At 35.7% G+C, this 17,842-nt stretch overlaps 2 protein-coding genes across 2 annotated transcripts; both read left to right on the top strand.

The window, feature by feature from the left end:
- The first annotated feature begins 8,163 nt into the window (after positions 1-8,163).
- LOC129894721 (uncharacterized) lies at positions 8,164-8,984 on the top strand. The gene is made up of 2 exons (XM_055970376.1): positions 8,164-8,248; positions 8,476-8,984. Exons 1-2 carry the CDS (start codon positions 8,164-8,166, stop codon positions 8,982-8,984), a joined length of 594 nt encoding a protein of 197 aa, XP_055826351.1.
- Positions 8,985-13,170: 4,186 nt separating this feature from the next.
- Positions 13,171-17,552, top strand: LOC129894720 (uncharacterized). Its single transcript, XM_055970375.1, has 3 exons — positions 13,171-13,677; positions 13,888-14,522; positions 17,450-17,552. The coding sequence occupies exons 1-3, from the start codon at positions 13,171-13,173 to the stop codon at positions 17,550-17,552; spliced, it is 1,245 nt and encodes a 414-aa protein (XP_055826350.1).
- Positions 17,553-17,842: the final 290 nt, after the last annotated feature.

Here is a 17,842-nt window from a genome sequence, read left to right as displayed (position 1 = left end):
ATAATATTTGAATTTAAATTTAAATAAAATTTGAGTTAGAATTGAATTCTAACTTCTTAACCTTTCTTATACATATTCCTACTATTATATAAAATATTAAGCTTCCTTCGTTTTTTTTGTTATTGATTATTAATTTTATTAATTGATATATTTATTGCATTCATCATATTTTTCATTTTCTAGAAACTCTGTATGTTTTAATATTTTTATTTTTTTATATGCACATGAGCGATAGTCGTATTACACACTAATGTTTTTGCTATTATATACAAGTTTGAATAGAAGTAAGTAATTTGTGTTGTTCTTATTTTGTCTGTTTGTTTTTTGATAATATTTAGTCAAAAATGTTAGTCAAGCATTTTAGCTTTTTAAATGCTAACTTTCGTTATTATTTTTATTTATTATTTTATTAAAATAAGTGTTCATATATCTTTTTGTATGTGTGTGATGATCTATTTATTTAATAAGATATTGCAAAAAATTTTGGACGAAGACAAGAAGATTGAGCAACTGATAATTCAATAACTTTTGTTCACATTAGAATTTTTCTTATTTGTTATCTATTGACCTATTTAAGGTGTTTTCTTCATAATATTTACATAACCGATTTTCTATCTATTTTATTGATTAACACTAAATTTTTTATAGCCTATTCTACCCACACGTTGCCTATATTAGTAGTTTTTCTTTAAGCATAATTAATATGAGTGAACTGTTTTAAAATAATATATTTAATAGTACATAAATTAAAACTATATAATAAGTTTGTATTTAAATTCAGACTCTTTAAATTTTGATAATCTTATTAGATATATGGAATTATGGATCATTTTGAAACTTACCACTAATTTCAATTTATATTTAAGTTATTTATTTGTAATAGATACTAAGTTGGTTAGAATTCTCCTTAAATAAAAAGTAAGTTCCTCAATTTATGAGAAAAATAGTGTAGTTACCTCCAAAATAATGAATTCAATGAGCATTAAAGTATTAAAATTTAAGTAACTTAAATTTAAACTCGACATTTTATATATTGAAATAAAAAAATAAGAAAACTCAACTACTTATTACGTGTAACACACAAATAAAATATGCAAAGTCAAACTAGCAAAAAGTAATTAAAATATACGTAGAGAAGCGGGGGGGGGGGGGGGGGGGATGGGGGATATAATACTTTTAAAATATAATGAAATAATTAGATAATACACATAATTGAAAAGATATGAATAAGAAATAAAAATTCAAAATTTTTAGAAATTCAGGAGTAAACAAAATAACTAGATTTGATTTATATTAATAATAAGAACACTTGATAATTAAATATTAACAATTTAAAACATGATTCATTGTCTTTATTCATATAGATTTATTATGGGGCATAGGGCGTGGGGATAAGGTGGAACGCGGGGAGAGAGAAAGTATTTAAAGATAATATCATTTAACATGTCTGAACAAATCATCACAATTAAAAAAAATTTAAAAATAATATTTTAATATTATCTACACATCGCAAGAATACTATATTAATTAATATTTGTACGACAATTTTGTAGGCTTGATAGGGAAATCTAAGAGTTTGTGTTGTTTTTTCGAATGACAAAGGCTAGAACAATATGGCCAGCTACTTTCGATGGCTAGCCAGTGGACTGATTGACCATTTCACCGGTAATCATGATGAACTTTGGTGTTTAGATTTTGCATCCAAGAGAGAGCCTCCCTCAATTCGATGGATGAGGTCACCCATGAACATAATTTGTGGTAACTCTTATCTGCCTCATGATCTTGAACTGACGGCGATAGTGTTTATTCTAAAGATTTGGTATCTTATTTGATGTTGAGATAAATAATTTTTTCTTCGAGTTGGACAAAAAAGAGCAAGCCATTCATTGGACACTTGTAAGATTTTTCAAACTTCCTTTGGGCACTTAAATTGATTTTTTATTACCATAAATATTATAATGGATTTTAGAAATCTTACTTTATATTAATAAGAGAAACACACTGTTGTATGAGAAGATTGCAATTGTATACTATTTTTTATATAATTTTTAAATATCTAATTTTTTATTTTAATATATTAATCTAATATAATTTAATTTAGCTTTAAAAATTAGTTAAATTGACTTTTGAAATGTGAAACATGATAAGTATTTGAAACGGAGGGAATACAATTAAATACTTTTATTTTTTAATTATAATTTTACACCATACTTTAAGAACTGATGGAATTTTGTATTTAATAATAATGTTGCCATGAACATATGCTGAATATATATATATATGTATATATATATATATATGTATGTATATATATGATTAATTTTTTTGCACTTCATTAAAAAATTGTACAATAGAAAAAATCGTCTTTTCTATGTCCTCAAATAATTGTCATTTTGGACTTTGAAATAAATTTAAGTTGTAGATATTAATATTTTACTTATTTGTAATAGGTAAAATGTAACATTTCAGAAGTCTCTAGACCAAATCAGGACTTGTACAGATTAGAAATCTGAAAGTCTGGAATTTTTGAGATTTAATTACTGAGTTTACGGGCCGTAAATGGAACCATGGCTCGTGGAAACCATCCATAGACAAGACTTTAGAAAATCAGACATCAGGCTTGAGATTTACGAACTGAGTTTACGGCTCGTAGACTTGTTTACTAGTCGTAGATGCCAGTCATAGATCAAACTTCAGAGAGTTGGAAAAGCTGACTTGGAAAGGACGAATGGATTTCACGGATCATAAAAGTTTTACGGGTCGTGGATGGGCCTCGTAAACCCAACTTTAGAGACTTCGTATTTCACTATTTTGTTTCTATGAGTTGCCACTACGGGTCATATTTGAAATTAGGGGCCATAGTTGGGGTTTCGTGGTTTCAGACATCAGGACTTCAGAAATCCTTCTTGTATTTATGAACCTTTCTTTTACGGATCACAGATTGATCTACAGATCGTAGATAGGTCACGTCGATCTATCTTCAGAGACTTTGTATTTCAGTACTTTCATTCTTCGAACGAACATGATAGGTCATACTTTGATTTACAGTCCGTAATTAGGTCATACTTTGATTTACAGTCCGTAATTAGGATAGGTCGTACTTCGATTTACAGGCCATAATTAGATTTTACTTTTGATGTGTATGCATTATTAGATCCGGGTGCCAATCTGTCATTTGTTACTCCATTCCTTGCTAATAGGTTTGATGTGTTACCCTAAATGTTATTAGAACCCTATTTGGTGTCTACCCCTGTTGGTGAGTCAGTCGTTGCTAGAAAGGTCTATAAGGGTTGTCCCGTGTCTATCTTGCATAAAGTTGTTCCTTGTGACCTCATTAAGCTTGACATGGTAGATTTTGATATTATTCATTGGATGGATTGGTTGCATGCGTCTTATGTTTCTATAGATTGTAGAACTCGTATAGTCAAGTTTCAATTCTCAAATGAGTCTATTCTTGAATGGAAGGGTCATGATTCGGTAGTGAAGAGTAGGTTCATTTCTTATCTTAAGGCCTAAAAGTTGATTTCTAAGGGTTGCATCTACCACATTGTGTGGGTTAGGGATGTCGGACTCCGGAAGTCCTTCTCTTGAGTCAGTTTTTATGGTCAATGAGTTTTTCAGTGTCTTTCTCGATGATCTTCCCGGTGTCCCTCCCGAAGAGAAGTTGATTTTCGTATCAATCTTCTCCCTGATACCCAACCTATCTCTATTCCTCCCTACCGAATGGCCCCGACGGAATTAAAGGAGTTGAATGATCAATTAAAGGACTTATTGGAAAAAGGATTCATAAGGCCAAGTATTTCACCATAGGGTGCTCCCATATTGTTTGTGAGGAACAAGGATGGGTCGCTTCAGATGTGAATAGACTACCGACAATTGAACAAGGTGAACATTAAGAACAAATATCTGATTTCTAGGAAAGATGACCTATTTGACCTATTACAAGGGGCAAGTTATTTCTCAAAGATTGATCCAATCCGGCTACCATCAACTAAGGGTGAGGGAGTGTGACATTCCCAAGATGGCATTTCAAACACGGTATGGTCACTTTGAGTTTTTGGAGATATTGTTTGGATTGAAAAATGCACCGGCGGTGTTTATGGATCTAATGAATAGGGTGTTCAAACCCTACCTTGATACATTCGTAGTGGTCTTCATTGATGATATCTTGGTTTATTCTCGGGGTAAGGAAGAACATAAGGATCGCTTGAGAGTTGTGCTTCAAACCTTGAGAGATAGGCAATTGTTTGCCAAGTTTAGCGAATGTGAATTTTGGTTGAAAGAGGTGGCGTTTCTTAGTCACATAGTGTCCGGTGATGGGATCAAAGTTGACCCCAAGAAGACAGAGGCGGTGAGGAATTGACCTAGACCATATTCTTCTTCGGACATTAGGAGTTATTTGGGTCTAGTCGGTATTATAGAAGGTTCGTTGAAGGGTTCTCTTCCATCTCATCTCCTATGATGAAATTGACTCAAAAGAAGGCAAAGTTCCTATGGATGGATGAGTGTGAGAGGAGTTTCCAAACTTTGAACGATTGACTTACCTCCGCTCCTATCTTGACTTTACCAGAAGGATTAGAAGGATTCATGGTGTATTGTGATATCTCAAGAGTTGGTTTGGGTTGTGTGTTGATGAAAAAAGACAAGGTTATAGCCTATGCTTCGAGAAAATTAAAGGTGCACGAGTGTAACTACCCTACCCATGATCTTGAGTTAGTAGCCGTTGTGTTTGCTCTTAATATTTGGAGGCATTACCTTTATGTGGTACATGTGAATGTGTTTACTGATGTACCATGTATTTATGGTACTTTTTAATGCTTTAAAACTTTAGAATGTGCATGTATTTTAAGCATATGTTAGCATGTTTGATTTTGGTTGTGCATATTTCGCAGGAAACTAAAAGGGCAGCCCGGTGCACTAAGGCTCCCGCTTGCGCAGGGTCCAGGGAAGGGCCTGACCACAAGGGTCTATTGTACGCAGCCTTACCTAAGTCAGAGAATTGATTGAGGAATCATAACACTGAAGGAAGGTAATTTTTGAGGTCTACGAGCTCAGACTACGATTTGTCATTGGACATACGGGTCGTAGGTGTTAGTCATCAAAGCAAAAGTGAAGGAAGGAAGGAACAGTGAAGGAAATGAGCATGTTATACGGCTCATTGACATTTCAACGAGGCGTAGCAGTCAGTCGTGGCTAGAAGTTGCAAGTGGTGAAAGGACAGTGACTACGACCCCAATTGACGAGTCATCCTCAAGATAACGAGCCGTAGAGAGTGGCTGTGTAGAAGAAGAATCCCTTAGTACAATGTGAAAGAGTACAAGCTAGGTCTACGGCTCGTCTGAAAGCTTACGACCCGTAGAAACGAGCCGTAGACCCGATCCGAATTTTAGTCTCCTATGGTTTCCAAATCCATATTTATTTAGGAAAGTTAGTCTATAAATACACTTCTTAGGTTCAGATTTTGTATGTACGTTTTTGGGTTTGAGAATATAGCTTAAACTATTTTTGAGCATTTATTCTTAAATTCGGGTTTTTGTTATTGATATTTTATGTTCGAATTTTATTGAAGATTTTTGAGCTTTCACACTACTCACTGTAAGTTTATGATTTCTTTTAACTTAAACACTATTAAGTGTGAACACATCATTATGAGTAGCTAATTCCACAGCTAGGATTGCGGGAACAATGAAGAATTAATGACGTAGAACTTAATAAAAAGTAATTCTTGAATAGTGTGCATGCATGTATTATTGTTTCCTTCAGTTTGATTACTTTTTAACGGTGACCAACGTTAGAATTGGCCTTATCCTTACTTGTCGGATTAAGGAGAGGTAACGGATGGAAAAAAGGATTAAACAATGAGATTTGGGGCTAATCATCCTCATCTAATTAGCTTGAACGGATCAAGGGATAGCTACATATGGGATCATTGGTAAGGGTTAGTAAAGCATACACTTAGTAAAGCATACACTTGTAGACGGATCAATTTGCATAGTGAAATTTACCTATTTGCTGGAACAAGGACTTCGGTGAAATTGATTTACCAATTCTACATGTAATACACTAGGAAAAAATTACTAATAAAAAAAGGTCTACTTAGTTAAGGATTCGTGGGGAACACATAAAATTCTAGTTTCACTTCTTATTGATATAAACCACATTAAACCGTACTTTCGTTTGTTGACGTTTTCTATTTAATTTATTTAGTTTATAAAAATCCCCCCACTTTGTTTTCTCTTTTTATAAAAATAACTTGATTACTAAAGAAAATAATAAACAATTGATCTAAAGTCGAAACCATATTCCTCATGGGATCGATCCTAACCTTCATTACGTTCTATATTTTATTAATAATCGATTTATGCTTCTTTAGGGAGGTGTAATTTGAGCGTATCAAATTTTTGCGCCGTTGCCAGAGAATTTGGCTTTTATATTAAGATTAAATTTATTATTTAATTGGTAGTAGTTATTTCCTTATTTTACGTTATGTTTCTTTTGTGTTTGTGCTAAAACAGGTTTTAATTTCTAGTACATGCCAAATACGAGAAGTCAAGGCAATCCCTTGATTCTATTCAATCTCAAAATTGAAAGAGCATTATGTAGGATGTCAAACAACAAAAATAATAATGAAGGACACGAACTTAGGGATGGTGCGAAACATTTTGGAGAACAACATGACAATGCACCACAACATCCTCTGCAACATCAATCGCAAAATATTCTTAATAACCCACAAGTAGCAAGACAACATCCTCCACCTAGACAATGCCCTGAATTTGACATATGGAACAACTATGAGGTCCGTCCTAACACTTTCGGAACTACGGGTGCGATTGTGTTACCTCTATTACCGCCAGGAACAAAGTTTAGCATCACTAGTGGGCTGATTCAAATGCTTCATAGTAGAGGACTATTTTCAGGATTGCCATCCGAAGATCCACACATTCATCTCTAAAATGTGGCATATGTTTGCCAAAGCAGTGTTGGCGACCCAGGATTGAATATGGATATCATTGAATTGCACATTTTTTCATTATCACTTACTGACGAAGCTTTAATTTGGTTGTCCGAACTCCCCGTACAACTCATCACAACTTGGGATGAATTACACCTAGCGTTCATGGAGAAATATTTCCCATTATCCAAAAAGTTAAAACTAACTGACAGAATTAATAATTTTGAACAATTGCTATGAGAGTCAATTTGTGGAGCGTGGGAGAGATTTGTAAAGTATCTACGAAGCATGCCAAATCATAGGATAACGGCAAATCACTTCTTGAGCTATTCTACCGTGCACTTGATGATAATGGAAAGGTTGTTGCTGACACCATCACTGGCAGAGTATTTTTGGCTAACACTTTCCAAGAAGCCACAGAGAGATTTGATCGTGTTACAAAGGCCAACAGAGCTTGGAGCACTAGGGACACAAAAACTTCAAAAAACTCTTTTTTTGTTCACACAAATCAGAATCCTAACTTATAAAATGAAGAGATACTTCAAGAGCTGGCTCAATTAAAGACTCACATCAGGTTGGTAGTCAAAATCATGGGACAAGATAAAGTTAATACAATTGACCATCAAAATAGGGTACCAAGTTATGACGATTATGGATATGAGGAAGATGCCTATTATGTGAATGATCAAGTGGGGGCTTTACGGACCAACACCCAAGCACCCAATCTGGATTCTTGGTGCTAAGGTTAAGAAAATCAAGGTCGGAACTATAACAACTTCAATCGAGAAGGCCATTACAACTGTGACAACAATTACGATCGTGATGGAAACTATAATCGCGAGAACAATTACAACCGAAATGGATATAATGATCTAAACTGCGGGCAAGATAGAGAAGGTGATTGGAGAAGGAGAGACAACAACAATGGTGGTGCATACATCCCTTTCGGAAATCAAGATGGGGGATCCAGACTTGCAAGAATAGAAGACATGATGGCTAAGATGATGAAAAAGTATGATGCAACAGAGTATAATCTTAAAGAGATACACAATGATCTTTCCAGAATAAATCAAAGAGTTGAATCACATTCTATATCCATAAAGCTTATTGAGCAATAATTGGGAAACATTTTCTCATCTTTGAACCCACACCAAAAAGGAACCCTCCCAAGTAATATAATTTAAAATCCAAAGAATGACGGGCAATGCATGGAGGTGACCACCCGAAGTGGCATTCAAACAGTTGATCCACCTATGCCAGAACTTGAGGATGATGTACACGATGTGGTTGTTGGTAAGGATAAAACCAAAAGAAAAATTGAGAAAGAAGTAATAGGAGAAGATCCAAGCAAACAACCCAAAAAATGAGATGCAAAGCATGATGAGAAAGAAGGTAATGCAAAAGACATTGATCCAACTCCAATTCCAATGTCAAGACCTCCTCCTACTTTTCCACAAAGATTGAAGAAAAATGTCAAAAATGGAAAGTTAATTTTATTTCCATGCTGAAACAACTTTCAGTGAATGTTTCCTTGTTAGAGGCACTAGAAAAAATGCTGGGTTATGCCAAGTTCATGAAGGATCTTGTCACAAAGAAGAGAATAATAAGCTTTGAACTGGTTGGCAACTTGCATCATTATAATGCAATCGCCACTCGCTCCCTTTTGCAAAAGAAAGAAGACCCAAGTGCATTCACTATACCATGTACCATTGGGGTATTTAATTTTGCAAAAGTGTTGTGTAACTTAGGTGCTAGCATTTACTTGATGCCGCTAGCGGTGCTCCTACAATTGCACTTGGGAGCCCCTAAATCGACGTCAATGCGGCTCTTGATGGCAGATCATACTATGAAAAAGCCCATGGGCATTATTTATGATTTCCTAGTGAAGGTTGAATCATTCATATTCCCTGCTGACTTCGTCATTCTTGACTGCGAAGTAGACTTTGATATTCCTATCATTCTGGGTAGACCATTCTTGGCAACTGGACGTGCTTTAGAAGACATGGAAACTGGCAAACTAAAATTTTGACTAAACAATGAAGAGGTGATCTTTGATGTATGACGAGCAATGAAGCATCACAATGATCTATGAGTTGTATCCATGATTGATGTTGTCGATGATTTGCAACCAGACATATCTATTGAAGAGAGGTTTGGTGTTGAAACTTTATATGCATCATCATGAACTTTGATAAAGATCACATTGGAGAGTATGATGAGATCGTTTGTGCACTAAATGGCCTTGGAACTTTCAATCACGTACCCAAGAGACTCAACTTAGACTTGAAGAATAGAGAACCTCTGCCTGCAAAGCCATCCATCGAGGAACCTCCAACTTTGGAACTCAAATATCATGACCCAAGCCTAGGGCCTAGACGTGACATATCAAATGACGAACCCGAAAGTATCTCAAACAATCCTCTTAGCCTTTTTTAGCCTTTCATAGGTAATGACGATAAATGAACAAGCGAAAATCATAATAGTAAATCTTCAACTTACATATGTCCAACAATACCTATCTTTTAGATTTAACGGGGCTAAGACAAGTCCCTAGCTCACCCTCAATCATAATAGAAGAAATGCCATAGTAAAAGATCTCAATATATCATAAGCTAGAAATATAAAGAAGTATTATTCCAAGAATATGGGAACTCACCAAAAGTAGTATTCAAACAAAATCTCAACTAGCCACGTGGAGGAGAACGAAGAGGAACACCAGTCCCTACATGATGATATCATATTGGCAAAAGAGTATGCATTAGTACTTTGAATGTACTAAGTATGTAAGGATGCATGAACACTGAGGAAACATTAAAATATTTATGTAATATGAAACATAATGTAATGCATGCATAATAAATCATATAGATATCCTTTAAAACATTCATTTTGTGGGAAAATGACCATAACCGATATTTAAGACCATGTGAGCTATTATATGGAATCCAACATAACCCCCTACGTTGGCCGGGGAGACTACTTGCCAGGTAGAACTCCGTCAACTTTATTCATTTCTTTAACTTTAACTTTAAGGGCTTTCATGGATTTATTAGCCTAAGCCTATAAGGGCTCCTATGTTGGCACATAGTTAATGAGATAAGGGGTTGCTACTAGGATTTCCTTACCGAATCCCACCTCAATGCCCCATTCAGTGCTAAGTCAATCCCATGGAATAGTTTAATACTTCAAAATATTAATAGCATATAGTTTGAGAATTCAAAACATCATATTTGGTGGAATAGCTCATTAAAATATTTGGTAATTCAAATATGCAAGAATTGTCCTTGTTGCATAAATAATCTATCGTTCATATCATTTCATCATTCTTTTATTTTATAAGACTCTCTTTTTATTATACACATTTCTTTCTTAAATATTCATTTGGAGTCAAAGCTTTCAAGTCAAACTTCATTAAAAATATAGTAAAATTAGGTGGGTTCAAATCACTTCAACTTGAAAACATGTATGTAAATAAATATGCATAAATACTTTGAAATCCATTAATTAAAAATCATGCTTTAAATAACCCATCATGAATTTCAAGGACCTTTAAAGAGATAAATAGAGAAATTACTTGCAAACCATTAATTCATACATATAAAATAATATTGCATCAAAATAGACCAATAATCATTAGTTTAACCATGATTCATGCTATTAAGTAAAAATAAGAATTACCCATAAGAAAATATTACTTGAAATCAAGAGACTTAATTGAAAGAGTTTTTGGACTACATGAGTGGAAGAACCTATGGATAAATACCCACATAAATTAGAGTAAAACTTAAAGAAAATAAACATAATTTATCATATATTTAAAATAATTTAGATATGAGAGTGGAAGGAATACTCTCATTGAAGAGGGTTCAGGGTTCAGGGTTCAAGGTTCAAGGTTCAGGGTTCAGGGTTCAGGCATTACTTAGAATCGAAGGACTTAATGAATACACTTGAATCCTAGCCTTTTATCCTTGCCGGAGCCTTTTGTGTACTATCTGGAGTATATCAATCACTGAAATAGTATTTATACACTACTAAGAACTAAAACTATATTTTGAGAATGAGTAAAGAAGTGTATAGAGAGAAGAGTTGTTTGAAAAAACTTGATGAACAAAATGATGAATTAAGGTGGGTATTATTTATAGGTGTGAAAGAGGGACCTAACAATTAAAATAATTATAAAGAAAAATCTAAAAATTTAATAGAAGATTGTGATGTCAAATGGAGGAATATTGATGTAATGAGTGATGTCAAATGTATCTAGATCTTTCCATGGTTGGTGAGATGAACTTTCTTTTAATGGAATACCCTTTTTTGGAGCTGCGTTTGAACAAGATAACTTCTCCATTAGGTGTCTCACATGAATTATTGCACTAGAAATCTACTTTCATGTCGTTCAAGAATTAACCAATTTGGAAGATCCTACATTGAGATATGATTTTTCTTCTATAAACTCTCCATTTCATCATAGCACCTTGCCTTACAATAATTAATTTATTTGACCTATTTAGCCTACGAAATTTAAAATATGGTCACAAAAGTTGTAGTTTATGATGTTGGAGTTATTCAGAAATTTTAATCAACTAATTTGTATCATCCTATGAAAAGTTATGGCCAAAATACAGAAGCTATATTATTTTCATTGAGAATTAGAACATCATATACAATATTTTTAGGGGATGTTACATTAAAGCACTGCTAGTTCACTTGCAATATGCATTCTTGCGACCCAACAACACCCTTCTGGTCATAATAGCTGCCGATCTTCATCAAAAGCAAGTGGAAGCGCTTACATTTATCTTGAGGCATTTCAAACGAGCAATAGGGTGGTCCATAGCTGACATCATTGGCATACCATCAGGCATCTACACTCATAAAATCCAACTCATGCTGGATTTTAAACCAAGCATTGAACACCAACGATGTCTCAACCCACTTATGCAAGAGGTAATTAAAAAAGAGATCATCAAATGGTTAGATGCTGCAGTTGTTTATCCAATCGTAGATAGTAATTGGGTAAGTCCTGTCCAATGTGTACTAAAAAAGGTTGGTATTACTATGGTGCCAAATGCAAAGAATGACCTCATTCCAATGAGGCCTATCATCGATTGTAGAGTGTGTATGGATTATCGCAAGCTCAACGATCACTAAATAACAATCACTTTCCAATGCCTTTTGATGGATCAGATGCTTGACCGTCTAGCTAGCAAAGGTTGGTACTGTTTACTTGATTGATATTGGGCTACAATTAGATTTCTATAGCACCAGAAGACCAAGAGAAGACTACTTTCACATGCCTATATGGGACATTTTCTTTTGAAAGAATGCCATTTGGATTGTGTAATGCACTAGTGACCTTTTAACGTTGTATGATGTCCATCTTTTCGGATATGGTGGAAGATACAATTGTGGTTTTCATGGATGATTTTTTAGTAGTTGGTGACTCATTCGAGGATTTCTTGGATCATCTTCAATATGTACTAAAAAAGTGTGAAGAGTGCAACCTTGTACTAAATTGGGGGAAGTATCACTTTATGGTGAAAGAGGCAATAGTCCTGGGTCACAAGATTTCAAATAAAGGCATTGAGGTAGATCAAGCAAAGATTGAGGTAATCGCAAAATTACTTCCTCCTATCTCTGTAAAAGGTATTCGAATCTTTTTGGGACACGTTGGATTTTATCGCTACTTCATCAAAGACTTCTCCAAAATAGCACATATTTTATGCAAACTACTAGAGAAGGAGACAAAATTTGTTTTTGATGAAGCCTCTCTAGAAGCATTCAAAGATTTGAAGAAAAAGTTAGTATCGACTCCTATCATTATTCCACTGAATTAGGAGCACCCCTTTGAAGTCATGTGTGATGCAAGTGGAGTAGCACTTGGCGTAGTATTGGGACAAAGGCGTGAGAAGATTTTACATCCACTATACTATCCTAGCAAAGACCTTAATATTGCTCAAAGAAACTACACCATGACCGAGCAAGAGTTTCTTGCCGTTGTGTTCACTTTTGAGAAGTTTAGATCTTACCTATTGGGAACAAAAGTCATTGTACACATAAACAATACTACATTGAGATATCTCATCACCAAAAAGGATGTAAAGCCAAGACTTATTTATTGGGTATTGTTGTTATAAGAGTTTGACTTTGAAGTAAAAGACCTAAAAGGGAAAGAAAACTAAGTAGTGGACCATCTCTCTAGGCTTGAAAAAGAGGCGATGTTAAAGTTGGAAGATGGAGTTGAGATAAATGACACCTTTCCATCTGAACAAGTATTGGCATTATATCATGACTTAATTCCACGGTTTACCGATGTTGCCAACTATTTGGTTAGCGATATAGTGCCATCCGATTTAAATGTTCATCAACGCCGCAAGTTCATGTCAGATGTAAAGAAGTTCTTTTGGGAAGAACCATACTTGTTCCATGTTTGTGAAGATGAGATTATTCATCGGTGTGTACCTGAAGTAGAGATGATGAGTATTTTAGAAGCATGCCATTCGTCGCCCATCAGTGGCCATCAAAGTGGTATTCAGACAGCCTACAAGATCCTAAAATGTGGGTACTACTGGCTAACAATTCATCAAGATGCTCATGATTTTGCCAAATCTTGTGATCACTGCCAAAGGGAAAGAGGAATTTCAAGGAAACATGAACTCCTACTCACCCCTATTCTAGTAATTGAATTGTTCAACGTATGGGGAATTGACTTCATGGGACCTTTTGTGAGTTCAAGTGGAATTAAATACATCCTCATTGCAGTTGACTACGAGTCTAAATAGGTTAAAGCTGTTGCACTTTCCAACAACAAAGCAAGGAGTATCACCACCTTTCTCAAGCGTAATATCTTCTCAAGATTTGGTACACCAAAGTTAATAATCAGTGATGGAGGTTCCCACTTTTGCAATTGATTATTCAAATCGTTACTTGAAAAGTATAGGGTTCAAAATAGTGTAGCAACTCCTTATCATCCACAAACTAGTGGACAAGTTGAAGTCTCAAATTGTGAAATCAAGAAAATACTTGCAAAGACGGTGATCACAAATAGAAAGGATTGGTCAAGGAAGCTTGATGACACTCTATGGGCTTACTACACCACATTCAAGACAGCTATAGGTATGTCTCCTTATCAACTTGTCTTTGGGAAATCTTGTCATCTGACCGTAGAGTTGGAACACAAAGCTATGTGGACGTTGAAGAAATTGAACATAGATTGGGACGCGGCATCAAAGCAAAGGATGAATCAAATAAATGAGCTTGATGAGTTTTGCCTAAATATATATGAGAGCGCAACCTTGTACAAAGAAAGAATGAAGAAATATCATGAACAAAAGATTGAAAAGCGAGCATTTGCGCCCGAAGACTTGGTCCTTCTTTTCAACTCAAGGATGCATTTATTCCCTAGCAAACTCAAGTCTAAATGGCTGGAACCACTTAGAGTGAGTCAAGTCTTTCCATATGGTGTGGTTGAGATAGAAAATAAGGATGGTACGAAGTTCAAAGTTAATGGTCAACGAATCAAAGCATACATGAACATAGAGGATAAATCAAAATCGTGGAAGCATGGAAGGTTAGTGAATTCTAAGTAACTAAGTATAACAATATCGTGCCGCGACATTAAATTAAGTGATGTTTGGGAGTCAACCCAATTTAGTCATGTACTTTTACTTGTTAGCCTTTAGGATAACATAGACTTTGTCAAGGTTCGTGTCAAATACGAGTCACAAAAAGCATAAAAAAATAGGCCAAAGGTTGAGTAGTGCCCATGCCGACTTGAAATTACTTGAAATAGAAGAGGAATCAAAAAGATACATGAGTCTCGTGTATGGGTCATAGTCAATCATAAGGCTCGTACACTTGACTCGTCAAACTCCAGATTGAATACAAGAAGTCGTTTTAAGTCTACGAGTCTACTTTGCAACTCGTATACATCTCTACGGCTCGTAGTCTACACTCGTAGACTCCAAGTATGTTTTCTTTCCTTTAAGACATACTACGATGCAATCCTATGACTCGTATCTACTCTTATGGGCCGTGGCTTGCCTATTTTGCGGATAGTATAACTGACCCGACCCGCATAACCGAAAGGCATAAAATAAAAGTCATTTGAAACGTTAAAAGAATTCTTTCTCTTCTCTTCCAAACAAACCTCACCAAATTCCATCATCAATGTACACAATTTGAAGCTCAACCCGTCCAAAATCTGAAAACCCTAACTCATTGAGCATCTAGGAATATCAAACCCAAAGTCCGTCCTAGTTTAATATTCAGCGGATTTCCTTATTTCTTGTGGTAAGTTGATCTTTCAATGATACATTTCATGTTTACATTGCTTACATAGGTTTGACACAACTGAAATGCATTAATTAGGGTTTTAGTTATAACAAAATTTATGCTTAATCGACTACATAGGGGTGATTGAATTGCCTATGAAAGTTCACTTTTTGAACTTGAAAATCTCCTAGGCGGGGGTGTTCTACGAGTCATAGATAATTCTATGAGGTATAATTACCCCTCGTCAAAGGAGATTTAAAGTCAAGTTGGAAACCTTCCTAGGTTCTGTCTAGTATGAGCCTACTTACGACTCGTATACTATTATACGTCTCATTCGTATGGCTTATTAATAGAATAGGCCAACTGCTAGAGTGTGGGGTTATTTTGTGACTTCGAGTTTTTGATTTGTTAAAATATGAATTGGGAGCACTGGGTTTTGTTGAAATTGTGCATATAATTCAATAACAAAGAAACAAGCACAAAATCTTTCTTTTTTTTGAAATATATTTGTCATCACTTAATCTTGCATGGTTCAAACGAGGGTTTTCTATGATTCGTAGGTCATTCTATGAATCATAGTTACCCCTTATAAATGACACCTCCAGATAAGTGGTTAAGTCTTCACATTCACCAAGGGACACGAGCCTAATTAGGGTCGTAGAGTAATCTAAGTCTCGTGCATCGGACTCATCTAACACAAACTGATAAATTCTAGTAGCATAGCATTGAGCCTACGACTGAACCTTACGGTCTGTATAAACCCCTACGGGTTGTAAGGTCCTTTCGTAATCAAACTTCAAAGACTACAACCTGCAGGCCTAAGTCTATAACTGAACCTTATGATCTGTACAAGGGCCTACGGGTCATAAGTCTCTCTCGTAGACAAAGTTCAGAGACTCAACACTTGTAGGTCTGCGTTTATGATTCAAGTATATGGGCCATTTATACATCTATGACCCGTATATCCACCCTCATAGGACCACAACACTGTGACTAGCTAGTATTTTCTTTTCCTTCTTTCCTTATTTTCTTATTTTGTTTATGTCCTAACTCTCCCTCCACAGGTACAATGTCTTCAAAACAACCACTGATGTAGGGTAGTGGGAAGAAAATGCCATCCAAAAAGGAAGCTGTGGAAAACTTTAGACGACGCCTCAAAGATGTGACCATAGATGCTAAATTTAGTACTTCCGATGAGGAGTCCTCTCATGACTCCGTGGCACCATTGGTGAGGTGATCCAAGTCATGTCACTCTAAATAAGTCATATCTTCACCAGCACCATGTGCATACTCCCCCCATACCCATATATTTGTAACATGAACACCCTTCCACTCTCAAGAAGGAGATTCAGTAGAGGTAGAGGAAAGTAACGATGATTCTATACCACCTTCGCTTTTGGATATGAATCCCCTCTAGGGAAGGCAATGCCTGAGTGACCCTCTATACTAATCCACATAGGAGGTCAATCAAAGTGGTGGTGGATGCCCAGGCTTCTAGATTTATACAGAATGGGGCAAGAGAGAAGTGATCATTAAAATTTGAAGAGACCTATAATTGAGGAGCTGCATGTGATCACAACTAGATGGAAGCAGATCTTGATATTCATGACTTGTTCCATCATCACTGACTAGATTGGATGGCTGAGGAACTCGAGAGTTAGAACAAAAACATGGTTCGAGAGTTCTACACTTCATACGCAGACACAATCACGTAGTTGGCTCCTTTCAAAGCAAAGGAACTAGAGCAGTCAGTTCTCTTGTCCATGTTAGTTCAAGAGATTTCATTTAGTCTATCCGAGGAGACTGTGCGACGTATCATCTATGGCCCCAACTCTCCATTAGTAGCCCCTATAATGGAGTTTGATCAGAAAATAAAGATAGAAATTCCATGCGAGATCTGGTGCAACACGGTGAACTACTTAGATGGGTAGCGAGTTATATAGCAGAGCATGGCATCACAGCAGATTGGGTGTCCTACCCAACCCCAATCAGGAAGACATCACTATACTTTGTGGCTAAATTTTGGTGGACCATTATTAGACACCGAATACTTCCGACTAATGCGGAAAACCATTTGATGTTGGATCGGGCTATGCTTGTAGCGTTCCTAATGGCTAGTTATGAGGTAGATATGGTGAGTATCATTATTTCATAGATTCATGAAAGGGCGATTCAACGGAAAACTATGATCCCTTTCCCTTGTCTTGTGTTTTCACTATGCAGAGATGATATAGTTCCATTGATTGCTGAGTTTGATCTGCTGATTAGAGTGAACAGAACTACAGACCCTAGGCTCATTAAAGATGTTACAAAACCGATTGGATAATAACATGCTCCCTTTATAGAGGTCTATTTACCGGAGTTTGTGCATATTCCGCCACCTGTGTAAGATGATGTAGCAGCTATTCTAGACCAACAGACACCTTTCATAGATCCATCTAAGGCTGCCCCAACTATTTCGGTAGCCCTTTCTACCAGCATGCCACGACCATAGCATATAGGCTTAGTTTCTATTTCAACTGAGGCTCTATATACTATGATGTAGTGACAAGCACAGATCGAGGCCCATTTGGGATAATTGATTTAGCATCTCAAGCCATGGGTCCACAAAACTAT

Source organism: Solanum dulcamara, chromosome 7, assembly GCF_947179165.1.
Source record: "Solanum dulcamara chromosome 7, daSolDulc1.2, whole genome shotgun sequence".
In the NCBI taxonomy this organism is placed as follows: domain Eukaryota; kingdom Viridiplantae; phylum Streptophyta; class Magnoliopsida; order Solanales; family Solanaceae; genus Solanum; species Solanum dulcamara.
The sequence above is the reverse complement of the archived record's forward strand: the minus strand, read 5'-3'. Positions and strand labels throughout refer to the sequence as shown.